Raw genomic sequence first — 19,454 nt, 5'->3', positions numbered from 1 at the left:
CCTTCCCTGGATCACAGTCCTACCATGCAAATACAGCTGGAATTAAATCTATACTTATGTTCAACAACCATCTTCTTTCAGAATCTATTTGTCCTGGGTTCTAGGAAGTGCTGTGATGGTAAATGTTTAACAATTGAATCTCCAGGGTAAAAAATAAAGTAAAAACAATATAAGTTTAATATGCATCATTATTATTTTTTCTATCCCTCTCTTAAGTCTAGACAGTCAACAAGAGAATAAATTAGGCACTCTTTTTTTGTTTGTTTGGTTGGTTTCTAGAGTTTGCCAATTTCCGAGGTATAAATGTTCACATTTAAAATTTAACAAAATTTAAGCTAGTTTTAGCTGATTTTAGTCCCTTGGGGGGAAGAGAAGGATCTGGGTGAGTGATCTATCTAGAACTCTGAGTGAGCTCAGGATACTTCAAGGTGTAGGCAAACAACCCTGGTTCTGTGGAGAAGCAAATACACAACTGTGTTCAGAACCTAGAACTCAGGTGGGGCACTGCACCTTAAGACAGGAACATTTGGAGATTATCTTCACAGACAAAACGGGAGTTCACTTATGAAGTGTGACTTGAAGAGGACTGGCTGGGCTCCTTTGATCCTGTCTCCTGTCTTCTAGTTTTATCACAGTGCTTAGAATCCTGCTTCTTGAAATGCTACTTTCTTTGGGGTAACTATTGTCCTCTCCAGGTAAGGATGCTTTTGATGTATGAGTGAGGCACTACCTAGACTAAAAATATTTCCCTGAGTCTTTCTCTGATATCTGAATTCTGCACCTTCTAGAAGATTCCTTAAGCACTTGCCCACTTAGGCTGGTCCTCTTTCAAATATGGCTCATCTCCCCCAAGGGAATAACTTGATATGAGTTTATCAAAGAAGAAGGAAGGTGAGGTTTGAAGGAGAGGTTTGAAGTCAATGCTTTAAAAGGAGATAGGTACCAGTATGGTGGCTAAAATACTGAAGACAAAATTCATTACTGGGGAAGGGCCTGAATTCATGGGAGATACCTGCTTAGTAGCAGGCAATGCAGTCTTCAGTCCCCTCAGAAGATTAAGTACACTTCAACCACTGTGACTCTCAACAGATATTACCTTTCCTGCCAAATACAACATATGTGTGTCAGCATCATAGAAGGGAAATAGGAGCCCAGAAAGACCATCAATCTCTTCTTCGATGAGAGGCATGGATAGGTCCTCCTGTATAGAAAAAGGCAACATTAGCTGGTGCCTCAGATATCTATGCACCCATCCATCAATCCATCTATTTATCCATTCAGATATCCAACATATCTGCATTCAATATCATAAAAACATATCATATCAAATTAGGCATTAGGGAAAATATAGAGTTTAGATAAGGCATATCCCCCTTGCCTTCAGACAGGAGGCAGAAAAGAGACAAAAATATTATACAAATGAATATAATACAATATAATGAAAAATATTATACAACCTTAGCAAGGTTCAAAACAAAATGTAATGGAAGGTTCAAGGAGGAAGATCATGATCTATGGGTTAATTAGGAAAGAAGGACTTCATAGATGAAGTGGCACATTGAAAATACTTTAGAAGTCAATGCTGCTGTCCACCTTTCCTGTGCTAAGGGACATAAGGCAAACTGTCCTGTACAAACCTACACTTGAATTGACTCTCTTACTTTGTCCATAACATGGAATGCTATCATCTAATCCAACTCCATCATTTGGCCTATGAGGCAACTGGAGCCCATATGACTTAAGGTGAATTGCCCAAGGTCCCATGGTAATTAGTGAGCAAGTACTGAGCTTGGAGTCAAGAGAGATTTGGACTTCCAATGGCACCTTGGACACTTACTAGCTGTCTAACTCACCCTTATTGACCCTTATCTATAAAACAAGGATAAAATCTCTTCACAGAATTAAAATGAGACTCCAATGAGATAATGTATGTAGACTACTTTGTATAATCTTAAAGTGCTGCAAATATTCCAGTTAATGGCATAATAAATCCTAAAATTCAAGTCTCTTGGCTCCTGGGTTTGTTTTCTTTCTACTATACTGAATTCCATCCTATTCCTCTGAGTCACTCTAAACAACCCTGTCCTCACCTTGTCATCCTTCCCATGTTTTCCTGATTCCCAGATCTTGGTAGGGATTAGAGAAATCTATAGTATCCTCAGAGCCTGCCCCACTCACCTCCAGGACCAAGAGGGTATTTGCAGGTGACAGTGCTAATTGTGGGTAGATGGAAATATACTTTTTTTTCAAGAGTATGAAAAATGTGGTGGTATATTAAAAAATATTTCACTGAAGTTCTTAGGACCTTATCTTCTGTCCTTCTGGGGGGGGGGTGAGGTGGTGAGATGATCTATAAGGTCCCTCTGCTCTCTAACATTCTTTGTTCTCCATGAAATCATTGACTCTGGAAAGTAATTTAGCCGTTTGGAGATTCAGCTGCCTTTTCTGCGTTTACAGTAACATTTTGAGGATCTCTGATTTCAACAAAATGGACATGCTTTCCAGTAAAAATCCAAACTCATCTAAGACCCATAGATGGTCTTTGAGAGCAGTTGTGGCCTCCAAGTTTATTACCCTATGATCCATATGGTGATGAACTTTTCACCAAAAAATGGAAATAGGATATCACTTTGAGATTCTTTCCAGCTTGACTTTCTGGATCTATTGGGTCAATTTCTAGTATAAGCTTGGTAAAGGAGCCAGCATTGCATAGCAAATTATCTCCAACATTTCCTTTTGCTAAATTTGGTAAATTTTCCTTTCTCTCTTCCTGTTTCTTGCTCCTCTTACCTGTTTTATTTTTCTCCTTTTTTTTTCCTCCCCACCCCCTTCACTTCCTCTAGGACAGGGTCAAAGAATTTAGTTCTGAAATGTATTATAGAGATCATCTTATCTAACTTCCTCATTTGATAGATGAGGAAACTGAAGCCCAGAGAGGTGGATTGTCCTACTGAAAGTCATAAAGCAAGTTAGTGGCAGATCCTGATCTCCTGAATTCCATCCTTTCTCTCTGCTATTCCACACTAGTTCCTATTTTTGTCCATCCTGGGCAAGTTGTCAGACTTGGAACCAAGGTATAGACTGGTGACCCGTACTGATCCCCAGGAGATGAGGAACAGGGCATGTCAGTTTCCCTAGATCCTTCAAGTCTTGATGAGGTCAACCAGCATCAAAAGTTAGAAATATAGCTAGATGACTTTTACACTTTGAAGAGGGGCTCTTTTCTGTGAAGAGATAAGAGGACTATGTTTTGGACTAAGGATGAAAGTTCTAGATCAAATAGAAATGTGTTCATTTTGATTTGCTATCCCCAGGGAAGTTGCTGGGCTAGTCATATCCTATCACCTTAGGTTATTCAGTCTCCTTTCTCTGCTGCACAATTAAATCTCCATTTAGGGTCAGGTAAGGAAGTCATCAGGAAGAAGGTCTGAGGATGGGTCTATAATTACATTATAAAATCAAACTACTTGTTTATTATTTACCATTTCATATTATACATGCCCCTTTTCTCATTGGGTTACTATACATAATTGAGAATTGAATTATTCAGCCAGTATTGGATTCTTGATCCTTTGAATTGATAGACTCTCCAACACTTCATCAGAAGATCAAAATCCCCCAAATCTGAGCCATGGCACTTTGTTCTTTTTCCTGCCCAGCCAAGGTAGGGAGATCAGAGGAAAAACCAAAACAGTATCTACTGACCTGGTCCCAGAGGGCAATTTGTCTGGTATTCCATCTGGAAACGCCTGTTGTGAGAAGCCGCTTCATGTTACCAAGGAATACCACTCGGTTTACTCTGTGGTTCTTACAACTGGCTTCCTGAAGGAGATGGTAGGATCAGGGAAATGAAGAGAAAGCCTAAGAAAGCAGGCTAAGTTACCCATTAAGAGTCATGGGATCTCCCACCTCTACTGTACCTCTAGTGGCTCTATAGTGATTTAGGGAGGCAGTGGGGTGGGTGGGTAAAGGAGGATGTAGTATTATGATGAAATTAACTCACAGTGCTCCCTTTCAACCCAGGGCTGTGCAAAGTGGGTAGGACAGATCCTCCCCCTTCTCATTCCATTTCTATTCCTATCTGGAGCTCCATGTTTCCTAAGATCATAGCATGGGAGCTTTAGAACTGGCTCCTTTAGAACTTGAGGCTGTTTAATCACACCCCTTTTACAGATGAGTAAACAGACCTAGAAAGATTAAATGATTTACTCAGGATCACCCAAGAGTTTACTGATAAATTAGGCTTCAATCCCAGGTCCTCTCACTCCAATTTGGGCTCTTGTCACTGTATCTCTCATTTTACAGATGAGGAAACTGAGCCTCAGAAAACCCTCAATTGACTATTTTTTGCTTTGTGATGTTTGTTTTAGCCTATTGTGATCTGTGATTACCTCAGTGTGAGTGTGCCTTCCACCATCTTTCCAAGGCTGACCTGCACTTAGTAGGTGTTAAATAATTGCTAGTTGATTGGTAGACAAAGTTGTTTGCTCAAAGTTGTCACCCTAGGACCAGCCCAGTGATAAGCCTCTATAAGGACAACACAGTTGGCCAGTTGAAGGCCTTTCCATTCTTCTGGCATAGTCTCTGAGAACACAAGGTCATTTCAATATCATGATAAAGTAACAGATTAGGACTCAGGGATTAAACATAGCTCCCCCTTCTTTTTTTGTAGAGATGGGGGGGGAGAAGGTTGGTGGGGGAGCCTAGAGAGCATCTGCCCCAGTCCATATCCTTGGGGATGAACCTGTTCACCTTAGATACTGCTTATAAAACACAAGAAGGCTCTTCTGTCAAGCCTAATCATTTAGTAGGTTCTCCACAGATATTTTCTGATTGAGTGGATAAAGTCTGCCAAAAATACTGCAGCCTGTGGGGAAGAAAGCTAACCTCTGAAGACAATGTCTATACTAAACCTCAAGAATTAGGCCAAAGAAATTCCGTTTAGGATGATGAGGGAGTTACTCTTTTTTAATTTGGGGTGTGTGTCTGTGTGTGTGTGTGTGTGTGTGTGTGTGTGTGTGTGTGTGTCTGTGTGTATGAAAAATCTATACCATTGCTGATCTACAGACTGCTCTGGCTACATCCAACAAGTGCCCTCCCACATCTAGTGCCCTCCCACACCCAGGATTATTGACCAGTTAGACATAAACTAACCCAGTATGACTTGGAGGAGATCCTACCAGTTAGATCTGCCCCAGCTAGTTTGAGACAAGAGTGATAAGTCAGTGAAGGGGTAAGGGGAAAGGAGGAGGGATCAGGAAACAATCAGTCAGAGTTCACCCTTCTTCTCCTCTATCCCCTTCCCACACCATCCAGGATCACAGAGATCTTTTTTTTTTTTTTAGATTTTTCAAGGCAATGGAGTTAAGTGGCTTGCCCAAGGCCACACGGCTCGGTAATTGTTAAATGTCTGAGGTCAGATTTGAACCCAGGTACTCTGACTCCAAGGCTGGTGCTCTACCCACTGCTCCACCTAGCCGCCCCCTACAGAGATCATTTTGAGTGAGGCAGAGATTAGCACCTGGAGCACTCGGCCTGATCGGGGCTCAATCACCCTCAATTTCTTGTCCTTGCAGGTGGTGGAGAGCAGGCTGCCATCTGTGTTGAAGGACATGCAGAGGATCACATCTGTGTGGCAGTCAATCATTTTCACTGGTTCCCCAATATCCAGATTCCAGATGAGAACCTGCAGGAAGTGACAGGTAAGATAGACAGACAGAGCAGGAAGGACCCCCCCCATCCTGCTGATTTTGAGAAATCAATAGCAATAATGATTGTGATAATAGTAATAATAAATAGTAATAGTAACTTATATTACTATAGTAGTAATATAATAGTAATAATGATAACTTGTGGAACATATAATAATACATTTATTATAATATCCATTGCTCTTTAAACTTTCCAAAGAGCTTTCACATCTATTATTTAATTTAATTCTCAGACCCTCTTGTGAGATAATACTGGGTTAGTAGTATATTCTCCCTTCTGAGTGTGTGGGAATTGGGATAGGAAGGAAGGAAGGAAGGAAGGAAGGAAGGAAGGAAGGAAGGAAGGAAGGAAGGAAGGAAGGAACGAACGGAGGGAGGGAGGGAGGGAGGGAGGAAGGGAGACAGGGAGGAATCAAGCATTTATTTTGTAGCTGTCATTCAGTTGTTTTGGTCATGTTTGACTCTACAAGATCCCATTTTGGGGTTTTCTTGGCAAAACTGCTGTGGTAGTTTACCATTTCCTTCTCCAGTTCATTTTATAGATGAGGAAACTGAGATAAACAGTTAATTGAATTGCCCAGAGTCACACAGTAAGTGTCTAAGGCCAGATTTGAACCTAGGAAGCTGAGTCTTTCTGATTCCAAGCCTAGTGCTCTATCCAGTACCTGCCCAAATAAACATTTATTAAGTGCTTATTATTGTCAGTCATTATGCTAAGCATTTTATAAATAATATTTCTTATGATCCTCACAGTAATCTTGGGGGGTGGGAAGGAAGTTACTATTATTATTCTCATTTTACAATTGAGGAAACTGAAGCAAACAGAAGTTACATGACTTACTAGTTGTATGACCCTGGGCAAAGTCAATGAATTGTAAGCTTACAGTCACCCAGATAGTAAATGTCTAAGGTTAAATCTGAACCCAAGTCCTCCTGTCTCTGTCCCTTGCACTCTATCCACTGTGCTACCTTGTTGTAATTCTATGTATTTCATGTCATGACTTTAAAAACATTATTCACAGAATTCACTGCCAAAGGGGTCCATGACACAAAAATAGGTCAAGAACCCCTGCCCCAGAGAAAAGCTCTACTTTGACCAACTAAGCAGCCTTTACCTACAGACCCTGGGCAGAATGGCATTGCTAGGTTGCAAACATTTGTGTGTAATGTTCTTCTGGTTATGTTCCCTTCCCTCAGCATCAATTTGAGGAAATCTTTCCATACTTTCCTGAAGTCTGCCCACTCATGATTTCTTCTAGAACATATTCCATCACATTCACATACCATAATTTGTTCAGCCATTCCCCAATTGAAGGACACTCACTCAATTTCTAATTCTTTGTCACTACTAAAAGAGCTTCTATAAATATTTTTGTACATTTTTTTTACCCTTTTTGTGATCTCTTTGGGATACAGATCTAGTAGTGGCATTGCTGGATCAAAAAGTATTCAGTTTTATAGCCCTTTGGGAATAATTCCAAATTGCTCTCCAGAAAGGTTGGATCAGTTCACAATTCCACCAACAATGCATTAGTGTCCCGGTTTTCCCATATCCCCTCTAACCCTGATCATCTAATTAGCCAATCAGAAAGGTGTGAGGTGGTACCTCAGATTGCTTTAATTTGTATTTCTCTCATCAATAATGATTTACAGCATTTTTTCAGATGACTATAGTTTTAATTTTTTCATCTGAGAATTGCCTTTTCATATTGTTTGATCATTTATCAATTGTTCCTGGTATTTTCTCTGGCTATCTCCCAAAGCCTAAAATGCTCCCTCCTCAGCTTCAAAAAAAATCTCACTTTCTACAGGAAGCCTTTCTCAAATTCTCTTCCCTCAGTTGATTTTTTTTCTTATCTATCTATCATCTATTTATCTATCTATCTATCTATCTATCATCTATAGTTTGTACCAGTTTGTTGCCTTCACCATTAGACTATGAGCTTCCTGAGGACAGGAAGTTTCTTTTTGCCTTTTTTTTTGTATCCCCAGAGGCTTAGCACATAGTAAGCACTTGATAAGTGTTATTGACTGTCTGACTGGGCTTAATGGGACAGTCAATGATTGATTCACTAGTACCACATTCTTCATTCAGGGGTGCTTACTACTCTTTTAACAGGGAAAGAAGTGGTGTCAGGGCTGGGGGTGGGGATCCAAACAAAACTTAGGTTGAACACATGCTGAAATTCCACTTTCTCCAAGTTCTCTGTTAGATTTGGTTCCAACAAAGAAATCAACTCCTTATGGGCATCTTCAGGGTAGCAGACCTAGATCATTCTCCTGATCCTATCATTAGGTAGCTGTGAAATCTTTGAAAATTATTATACCTCTCTGGGACTCAGTTTCCTCTACTAGAAAATAAGAATAAACAATACCTGTCTACTTCACAAGGGAGTTGTAAGAATTATCTGAGAAAACGGATAAGACAGACTTTTCAAGGTTTAGTGTACTACACAGATATAATAAGGGATTTCCCCCCACCCATTCCCCATCAATCTTAGACCTGCCCCAGCCAAGCTCACCTTGTAGTCATAACCAGCACTAAATAGGATGTTATTGGTGGTTGGATGCCACTCCACAAGCCCCACCCTCCGGCTGTGTCCATAAAGTTCTAGAATGGCCTCTGTCATGTTCCTCTTCAAGCCACCCTCGGGGATCTCCCATATTCGCACCTGAGGAGGGATTGATCAAAGAAGGAAGGAAGAAAATAAGCAGTTATTAAGCACCTCCTGTGTTTCAAGAACCCCAGGAATAATCACATTTGATCCTGCTATCATCCCCACTTTACAGTTGAGTCAGCTGAGGCAGGAGATAGTTTCAGAACTGGTTTCATGGCTAGCAAGTTTCTGAAATTGGATTTGAATTCAGGTCTTCCTGACTCTAGGCCAGTCCTGTATCCACTCTGCCTCTTATCTACCTAATTTGAGAGAAACAAGGATTCCTTATCAGTCAGTGGTGAGTGAGCAGTGGTCTGACCTGCTTAAAACCCTGGAAAGAGAAAAACAATGCCCTAGATGGAAGCAATGGTAAGAATTGCAGTTTATGCAATGATTGGAATTAACCCAACAGAGACTGCATTTGGTTTTTCAAAAAATATTCTCTTCCTCTATGAAGCCAGTTCAGTACCATAGGCTGAGAACCCAATGTGTGGAGAGTACTGCCCAGTATACTGTTTGATGGAAGAAATTGAGGGAGAGAAAAAAGATGATAGAAAGATAGATAGATAGATAGATAGATAGATAGATAGATAGATAGATAGATATAGATATAGATATGACTCTGATTAGCCTGGTTTATACTATTTATAAACTATTAATCTTTTTCCATGAAGTTCCCCCCCAAAAAGTTACTTCATTTCACCTGGGCTTTCACCTGTTAGTCAGCAAACTTTTTAAGCTTACTAATTACCAACCAATGTGCTAAGCACTGGGGGCGGGGAATAAAAAACATGTTACTAAATTTAAAAAAAGTCACTAAACTCAAGGAGCTTATATTCCCATGGAAGAGCCAACATGTAAATAATTAGTTAAACACAACATACAGATAGAAGGTTACCTCAGAGGGGAAGGCTTGGTCAAAGGATTTGAAATTGAAATCACCTCAGAGATTATTTTATTGAATCTCATTTTACAGATAAAGATACCACAGTACAAAATATCCAAGTCACTCTTCCAAGGTCACACAATTAACTCAAAATGTTCCTTGTTCATCCTCCTGCTCTCATTTCTCTGTCCCCAGCCCCCTACATTTTCTTGAACAAATGCTGACCAGTGGTCAAATTCGTGTCACTAAAAAACATTTCTGCTGGTCCATCCCATTTAGATAAAATGAGAACTGACTGTAAATGTTACTGTGCCAGAATTCTTACTTACTTCCTCCTATCTCTCATTCTGCTATTGTGGCATACCTGCCCTGTGTCCCTTGAACAGATTTAAGGATCAAATGAAATTAGGTTTGTGGATTTTGTAAAATTCCATGTCCTGAGTTTTACAAAAGTAAGAGGTGAAGATGATAGTCTAACTGTGGGTAGAGAGTTAAATATTTTGAATAAGATTTGGGAGCAATAAGAAATTTACAGACTTGCCATACAAATCTCTTTCAACTTTTCTTCTTCAGTCACTATACACACACTCACATATAATGCATTGTGTGACCCTGGAGGATCTATTTAGTATCCATGTACCACAAGCAACTTTCTGCTAATATATATCTTGCCACTGAAAATGGATGACTCTGAAGGAGAGGGTGAAGTTGGTGACTTTGAACAGCAGCCCCTCCCTTAAATGCAATTCACTTGCTAGTCATGATATCACTTTCCTGATTTGATGATCCTCTTTGAGAATGAAGGATAAATAATGTACGAACAATAAATGGCAACTGCTAAAACTTATATAGGTTGGAACTGACTTGGTAGAAGGAGTTTCCAAACCTGAACTCCTCATGGATGACAAAATCACTCGAGGAATCAGAGTAAGTCTACAATTTACCAGAACTCTATTTGAAACCCTTAATTTGTTTTTTGTTTTATTAAATATTTTATTTATGTTGAATTTTACATTTTTTCCCCTAATCTTACTTCCCTCCCCCCAAGGCAATTTGTCAGTCTTTACATTGTGAAACCCTTAATTTGACAGAAAAAAATTTTCTTGTTGGACTTTTTAAAATAAATTTTTATTAATAGCATTTGGTTTTATACCAAGTAAATTTCCCTCTGTATCTCTCCTCCTCCCCCTCTTAGCTATCCCACAAAAGAAAAGAAACCATCAGTATACAATCAAAACTTATAATAAATGCAATGTTCCACACCTGTGGATTGTGTGGATTGTCTCCTTCTCCTCCTCCCATCTCTGCAAATAAATAGGAGGTTATCTTTTCATATTTCTTCTTGGGATCCATATTTATTTTTAAAAATTTTTGCAACATTTTCTTTCCATTGTATTCATTGTTTTTTGTCTCTGTTTACTTCATTTTGCATCAATTCATGTAATTTTTTCCATGTGTCTCAGAATCCATCATGTTTGCTATTTCTTATAACACAGTAATGCTCCATTACATTTATACACCACAATATATTTAATTATTTCCCTATCAATGGGTATTTTGTTGCCATGTTTTCATTAACACAAAAATTGCTGCTACATAAAATTTTGGGTGAATATGGGACTTCAATCTCCTTGGAGTTCATACCTATCTACAGAATCTTTGAGACAAAGGATATATAAATGTTAGCTCTTTTCTTTGCATAATTCCAGCTTGTATTCCAAAATAGTTGCATTGGTTCATAGCTCCAGCAATAAGCATAATATGCCTGTCTTTCCACAACCCCTCCAACAATGACCCTCTTCTTTTGAATTCTTTATCAATTTACTGGCATGAGGTAAAACCTTAGGATTGTTTTGATTTGCATTTTTCTTGTTAGTGGTATTTTTCATTACCTTTCTTATCAACAAAAATTATTAACATTTTCTTATTGCTTATTTTATTCTTTCGAAAATTATTTGTTTATAACATTTGACTTATCTATTGAGGAATGACTTTTGGTTTTATAAATATCTGATGTCTATATATTTTGGATAACATACTATTATCCAAGGAATTTAATAAAAGGATTTCCCTCTGCCTTAAAACTGCTTCTCCTCTTATCCTAGATGCATTCATTGTATTTGTGCAAAAGTATTTCAGTTTCATGTAATCAAAATAATCTATTTTATTACTTGTAATTTTCTTTATCCCTTATTAATGTGAAATGCATATAATCTACTTCTAATTTTTTTGCATTATGATTTTTTATATTTCAGGCAGGAATCTAATTTGAAAGCAAATTTAACCAGAAATATTAGCATCCTTCTATTTACAAAAATATCTTTTTATTATGTTTAAACATCAACAGACATGAATGTTTTAAAATAAGAATAAAAAAATAAAAGAGGATTTATTTATGAAATTATAACAGAAAAACTCTTCATGTTCATGGCCCATTCTGAACTTCCTTCTGTTCTCTTCTGTGTACAGTTAAATATATCCTTGATGCTCTTTCCTTTTATTTCTGGGGAATGACTATATCACTATCTCTTAATTCTTCCCTTCAATAAAAACCCCTCCGTTTTCTTTTCTTTTTTCTTTTATTAATCTGTCCCTCATATTATTCCCAACTCATGTTCCCTTACTGTTGAGGGAGAGAAAAAAGAAGCAAATTCAATTCAATGAAATGATATTTGTGATTTCCCTTCCTTTTCAAAGTTGCCCAGGATTTTGTTGTAAAAAGGGTTGGTGAGGGTGATCAGAAGAATCACATGTGAGAGAGATTCCTCCCTGTGCCCATCCAAGTAAAGTGAGGCTTTCAAATATGTCAGTGCTGATGAAGAATTCTGAAAAGAATATGATCTTGAAAGTCTGCTTACTAAAGGGAAACTAAAATAAAAACAAGGTTATGATCAGTCTTCCCTGGACATTTTTTTAAAAAAATAGGAACCATCTAAATACCCCTATCAAAGTAGCTCTAAATTCTAAAAGACAAACTAAATGTACAATAAAGGCACTTTTTAAGGGCAGGTCAGTGTTTTCACTGGTGTACAAAATTACCAATAGAGAAATTCCTTCTACTAATGCCAATGGTAACACTTTGACAACTTATAGTCTCACTTGCAAGAATAAAAGCAGTTCAACATCATTAAATCTCTCATAATTTGCCTTTCCTGTCCACCTTCTCTATGCTTTGCCTCAGTCCTATACTTGGAGATCAAACTTTCTGTTCAACTCTGGTCATTTCAACAGGAAAGTTTGAAATTCCCCTGTTTCATTGAATGTCCATTTTTTTCCCCTGAAAGAGATTGTTCACTTTTGCTGGGTAGTTGATTTTAGGTTGTAATCCAAGCTCTTTTGCCTTCCAGAATATTATTTTTCAAGCCCTATGAACCCTTAGTGCAGATGTTGCTAAGTCTTATGTTATCCTGACTGTAGCGCCACTAAATTTGACTTGTTTCTTTCTGGCTGCTTGTAATATTTTCACTTTGACTTGGGAGTTCTGGAATTTGGTTATAATATTCTTGGGAGGTTTTTGTTGGGGGGGGATATCTTTCAGGAGGTGATCAGTGAATTCCCTCATTTTCTATTTTACCCTCTGTTTCTAGGCTATCAGGGCAATTTTCCCAGAGCAAATCTTTAAAAATGAAGTCAAGGCTCTTTTCCTGGTCATGACTTTCAGGTAGCCCATTAAGTTTTAAATTATCTCTCCTGGATTTGTTTTCCAGGTCAGTTTTTCCAGTGACATATTTCATATTTTCTTCTAGTTTTTCATTGTTTTGTTTTGTTTTATTGTTTCTTGATTTCTCAAAAAGTCATCAGCTTCCCTTAGTTCCATTCTATACTTGAAGGAGTTGCTTTCTTCAGAGAGTTTATGTACCTCCTTTTCCAACTGGTCAATTCTGTTTTTTTAAGTCATTCTTTTCCTCATTGGCCATTTGAACTGCTTTTTCCATTTGACTTAAACTGGTTTTTTTAAGTTTTGGAAAGATTTTTATTTATTTTTAATTTTACAATTTTTCCCCTAATCTTGCTTCCCTTCCCCCCACCACCACCACAGAAGGCAGTCTGGTAGTCTTTACATCATTCCCATGGTATGCATTGATGTAAGTTGAATGTGATGAGAGAGAAATCATATCCTTAAGGAAGAAATATAAAGTATAAGATATAGCAAAATTACATAATAAGATAACTTTTTAAAAAAAAAATTAAAGGGGAGTGGCTAGGTGGTGCAGTGGATAAAGCATGGACCCTGGAGTCAGGAGTACCTGGGTTCAAATCCAGTCTCAGACACTTAATAATTACCTAGCTGTGTGGCCTTGGACAAGCCACTTAACCCCATTTGCCTTGCAAAAACCTAAGAAAAAACATTAAAGGTAATAGTCTTTGGTCTTTGTTCAAACTCCACAATTCTTTCTCAGGATACAGATGGCATTCTCCATTGCAGATACCCCAAAATTGTCCCTGATTGTTGCCCTGTTGGAATGAACAAGTCCATTAAGGTTGATCATCACTCCCATGTGCTGTTAGGGTACACAGTGTTCTTCTGGTTCTGCTCATCTTGCTCAGCATCAGTTCATGCACCTAAACTAGTTTTTAATATGTTTTCTTTGGCATTTTTGATATCTTCACCAAGCTGCTGACTTGGTTTTCATGTTTTTCCTGCATCTCTCTCATTTCTCTTCTCAATTTTTCTTCTGCCTCCCTTACTTGATTTTCAAAATCTTTTTTGAGCTCTTCCATAGTCTGAGAGTAATTCCTATTTTTCTTGGAGACTTTGAATACAGAAGCTTTGACTTTGTCATCTTCTGAATGTATATTTTGATCCTCCATGGAGCCAAAGTAATTATCTATGGTCAAATTCTTTTTTTCTGTTTTAAAACCAGCCTATGACCTGGTTTTAATGTGCTTCCCAAGCTTTTGAGAATTATTCAGACACCCCCGCAAGGACCTCAATCCTTCAATGTCTTATGAGAGGTTCTGACTACTCTCCTGGCCTGTGGATGACCACAAGCACTCCCCTCTGCCCTGGAGCTGTGAGCTGAGTCTGTGTTCTGCTATGGTGATAGGGGCCCCCACACTGCGGCCAGGGTCTGAATAGGGACAAAGCACAAGAGTCCTGTCTCTGGGGTAGCAGTCTCACCCTTCCCCCTTATCATCTGTGGGCTGACCACTCTGGAAACAGCCACTGGGCAGCCCCCTGCAGGGTGGCTCTGAAGTTCTGCTTCTGTTTCCCCAATGGAGTCTGCACTAAGGTCTGAGTTGTACTGAGTTCCATGCTCACTCTAGCAGGTTTCCTGTTGACTATACAAGTTGTCCTTGGTGATCCCTGGATCATTAAAAGGTCTGGAAACTGCCTACTTCCATGGACCCTGGCACCCCCAGGGACCCAGGCACCCCATGGGCTGTTCCTGGAAGGCTGGAGGTTGTTAGCTCTGATGAGCATGGCCCTGGGCTGTGCTGAGGCTCTTTCAGACCCTGGTGGAACAAACCTTCCCCAAGGATATTCCGGGCTGGAAAATTGTTTCACTTGGTCTTTCTGCAGTTCTGCCACTCTAGAATTTGGTTAGAGTCATAATTTTAAGGCATTTAGAGCATTCTGGAAAAGAACTGAGAATTCCTGCTTCCACAATGCCATCTTGGCTCCACCCATTTTAAATTTATCTAAAATTTATTTTTATTTTTTATAAATTGTATTCTATGTCAGTTTGAATACTTTAAATTGGGGTTACTGTTCAAATTAACATGTATCAAATTCTTGAGCTTATTTTATAGAATCAGAGTATAATTTTACCATTTTAAATATAATTATTTGAAATCGTTGAGTTATTTCCAAGAAGTTTAAAGCAATAATCTTGGCCTCTATAAAATTGGACATTTCTGTGATTTATGCTTTGTTATGAGTCCTTGGTCAGGAACACAACACAAATCCCCATTCCAGCACAAATATAACAATTTTCCCATGGTAAAATAGACTTTCCTTTATGATGCAGTTTCCAGGAACAGGAAAGTGGAGGTATGAAGACAGACAAGAGAGTCTACCAATGGAGATCACAGTTATCAATGGCTTAATACATAAATCCTGGGCATGGGGTAGGGGGATACAAAGAGAGAGGGTGAGTGATTTGTCCATGATCACACAGCTTTGGGAAATACTGGGGACAAGATTTGAATCTAGGTCTTCCTGATACCAAATCCAGCAACTCTATTCACTGCTCCTAGATGCATCTTTTCTAAAAATACATAATTGTGAAAAGAAGGGATTAAATAGTAGTTTAAATAAATACTTAGATGGCCAAAGGAAGAAGAGATCAGTGTGGGCTGCAGTAGCTTCATAAAGAGATGGGAAGAGAGCAGAGAGATATGGAGAGTGAGGAAGTCAATTGGGGGAATCTTTAAAAAAAAATGTATTTATTTTGTGGGGGGGAGTCTTAACAAGAAAAGCAACAATAAATCAAGGCACAAGAGCAGGAAGATGCCATCTATATTCATAGGACAGTGAGGAACTCAGGCTGGCTAGAGTGAAGGGTCCATTTGGGGAAATAATGGGAGATGAAGCTGGATATGTAAGGTGGAGCCAGATTGAACTGGACTTTGAATAACAAAAAGGCCAAAGAGGCTTCATTGAGAAGCAACTGAAACCTAGGGAATAACATATTGTTAGAAATGGTCTTAGCTCATTGTGCTTCTCTCATTAGCTTCCATTCTGCAGTAACCTTATTGTCAATGTATTATATTAAATTGCATATTTGGCGGTCACTCTGCCCTTGCTAGATTTCCAGCTCTGCCTTGCTTCCCTTTATATTTCCTCAGGTATTCTTCACTCATGGAAAGCATTTTAAAAATTGTAGGTTAATGAATAATAAAAATCAGATTTTTAGTCAGTGTTTTCAAATAGCTCCAATTGGCATATGTGTAATAAATGCAAAGTTTGTCTCATTCCCATTCTGATTGTTCAAATGGAAAAACTACTTGTTTCTGAAGAATTAGGTAATGAAGATGGGTCTGGGGCATTTCTGTCTGTTTGATTAGATTGTAAGAAGACCCTAGAAGGCAAGGGTTGTATCTTACACTTTTCTATGTCTCCTAGCACAATGCCTTGTAAATATACTTTTCAGCATTCCTACTGAAATACTCTGACTGGAGTAGATAAGGTTGATCTGGGGTAGAGTAAATGAAATTGATTTGTTAGAGAAAGACAGAAGCAGGAACAGCAGGTAGGTATGCATGGGTTGCAATAAAGGGACTGTGTGATGATTACACATCTCTTTGTCACTCGTGCAGAGTCCAAGGGGTTAAGCACAATGAATAAGATAATTGAACTTGGTCCAGCAGTCCAAGTTAATCACCATGGTACCAGGTTAAGGATAAAGGGAGCTAATCCTTATGCTAAAGAAGTATCTGGATAACCTAAGTAATTGATGTAAAAAGGTTCAAGTTAATGGTTAAACCCCATCTTCTTCAGGAGGCTTTCCCCAGTCCCCTTAGATACTAGTGTTTTCCCCCTCTATAGTTACCTTCCATCTACAATGTGTCTTGCATATTAACTGTTTATATTGTAAGCTCTTTGAGGGCAGGAACTGGTTTTGCTTTTTCTTTGTATTCCTAGAGCTCTACATAGTGCCTGCAACATTATAAGTTTAATAAATATTTGTTGATTGATTGATAAAGTAACAGAGTGCCTGAGAGCCTATCAGAAGAGATAAATGGTAAGAGATGGTCAAGGAATTTCCAGAGAGCTTCAATCAATTAAAATGAAAAAACATTGGTTAAGTATGTACAATGTACTAGTTACTGTTCTTAGTGCTTAGGATATAAAGGCAAAAACAATACCTTCCCTCAAGGAGCTAACTTTCTAATGAGGTAGACAATATATAAAGAGCATGCATAGAACACTCATTCTGGAGTCAGAAGGATCTGAGTTCAAATCCAGTCTCAGATACTTATTAGGTGTGTGACCTTGGGTAAGTCACTTAACCCTGATTGTCTCACATCCAAGACCATCTCCTGATTCATATCTGGCCACTGGACCCAGATGGTTCTAGAGAAAAGATTGAGGCTGGTAACTTATCACAGTACCAATTTATTCAAATCCAATTCACATGAATTCCCTCATGTCATGGTTTTCTTTGGGAACAAAGGGGAAACATCATCACAATATAGGCAGAGTAGAGGAGAGGGTAACCCAAAAGCTTTCATACCATCTAGGCAGAAGAGCACAAACCTCCCTACTCATCCCTGCCCTACTTGGATGTAAAGCAGTTTAGCTGGTAGTTGGCTAGGTTCTGTTACACTAATTACCCATAGATAGAGGCAATTCCTCCAAAGAGGGGAACCAGTCTCTTGACTGTTGCTATTGTCCTACAAGGGCATGCATGAGATTATGATCTCAGAAATACTAACTAGTTCCCACCAATCACTGTTTTCTTACATGGAAGAATAGGTGGACACTGTTCAAAAATAAACAATCTGGAGAAACCAACCTTTCCACCCCATCCCAACCCACTGGTAATGGACATTTCAGCTCAACTGAAGTACTCTGTCCCTGGTTTTGTTCCTACCCTTTTGGGATTTTTAGTCTTGGCTCCCCACCTTGACCCCTGGGCCTATTCTCTCCACCCCATACATCTTTGCCAAGTGAGGTCCACTCTTTCCTTAAAGAAACATACTTTTTCTAAGTTGTTTGTCTTCCCTCTTCAAATTTCTTTTAATATTTGGGCTGGACCCTTTCTTTGTACTTATCACATTCTATGTTGTATTAGAATTATATATGAATTTGTCTTATAATTTCTTCCTTTTCTTTCCAAGACCTGTGGTTATATCAGTGTTAGGGATTCCAAGTAGGGAAGCTGCCATTATCACAAGAGCTGCATGAATAATAACAATAATAATACTAATAGTTAAACCTCATTGAAAATTACAACAACCTCGGAAGTTGTCATTATTATTATCCCTATTTTGCAGATAAGGAAATTGAATCTTAAAGAGGTGAAGTGACTTAATCTAGTAAATGTCCAAGGTAGTATTTGATTTCAGGTGTTCCTCACTCAAAATCCACTACACTATTTACTAAGAAACTTAGTTGTCCACCAAAAGCAATTAAGTCATATTGTGGCAACCAATAATCTTAGAGTTGCCTGGTGAAAAATTATGCGACTTGCCCAGGATCCCAAAAGCCAGTATAGAAGAGGCAGGACTAGAACCCAGGTCTTCCTGACTCCAAGACTAAGATGAGTTCTTTATCCACTGTACCACAGTGCCTCTCTTACCCTTGTTCTTCCTATTACATTGTAAACTTCTTGAGAATAGGTTCTTGCCAACTGAAAACCATGAAAATATACTACAAGACTCTTGGATTTCAGGCAAAAAAAATCAAAAAGCTAAAAATATCTATATTCCCAGTAGAAAAACATTTGAGGGAAGATGGCTTAGTAGTATGAGATTTCAAACTATATTACAAAGAGGTAACCACCAAAACAATCTGGCACTCACTAAGAAATAGACTGATGTATCATTAGAATAGATTACTCTATTTCCCCACCTATAAGATTTTCAAAAAATTTGGGGTCTAAAAACTGGGAGTGTCTTATACAGTGGTTGTAGATTTTTTACTTGTATTTCCCACTTCTTCATACTTGTTTTTGCATTCATTTTTGTAGATTTTTTTACTTGCATTTCCTGCCTTTTTGCATTGGTTGTGTTTGTGCTCATTGTTTCACATTTGTTACCAGTTTATTAAGTTACATTTTTCTACATCATGCCCAGAAATGGCTCAGAAAAGATTTTCCTACAGTGCTGAAGTCAAGTTCAAATGATCCAGTTTGCAAAAGTGAATGGAAATCGTGCTACTGAACATCAGTTTATTCTTCTTCCAAATGAGAACAGTCCAAGACTGGCTATGGGAAGAAGAAACCTACTGCAAATACCACGGCAGAAGAAGGCCATAAGAGGCAAGTCAGTCAAATGGCCTGATTTAGAGAGGGAATTGAAGAGATGGATTGAAGGCCAGAGGGCTGTTGGGGACTGTTGTGTGTGGGAATACTGTAGATTATCATCACCTGGTGCCTTTGAGCATCAGAATCTTATTTTGCTTACTGCTACAGGAGTGGGAATGGGAGTGGATGAGAAAGTGGAAAGGTATTTAAGCACTGGTGTTTTGGTAAATAAATGGAGCACTTGGAGATCTTGATGGAGTACTTGTCTCCATTGTAAATCCTTGTC

At 38.5% G+C, this 19,454-nt stretch overlaps 1 protein-coding gene across 4 annotated transcripts in view; it reads right to left on the bottom strand.

The window, feature by feature from the left end:
- Positions 1–19,454, bottom strand: part of CORO2B (coronin 2B) — a 227,191-nt gene that overhangs the window by 18,802 nt on the left and 188,935 nt on the right. For all 4 annotated transcript variants that reach the window (XM_074234492.1, XM_074234490.1, XM_074234493.1 and 1 more), the window contains 4 exons: positions 8,234–8,383; positions 5,522–5,686; positions 3,706–3,822; positions 1,097–1,201 (listed from right to left, as the gene is read on the bottom strand). In XM_074234492.1, coding sequence (XP_074090593.1) covers positions 1,097–1,201; positions 3,706–3,822; positions 5,522–5,686; positions 8,234–8,383 — 537 coding nt within the window. The remainder of the gene's footprint in view (positions 1–1,096; positions 1,202–3,705; positions 3,823–5,521; positions 5,687–8,233; positions 8,384–19,454) is intronic.

The sequence above is a fragment of the Macrotis lagotis genome, chromosome 4, assembly GCF_037893015.1.
Source record: "Macrotis lagotis isolate mMagLag1 chromosome 4, bilby.v1.9.chrom.fasta, whole genome shotgun sequence".
NCBI lineage: Eukaryota > Metazoa > Chordata > Mammalia > Peramelemorphia > Peramelidae > Macrotis > Macrotis lagotis.
Note: the sequence above shows the minus strand (reverse complement) of the source record. Positions and strands in the feature narration are given on the sequence as shown.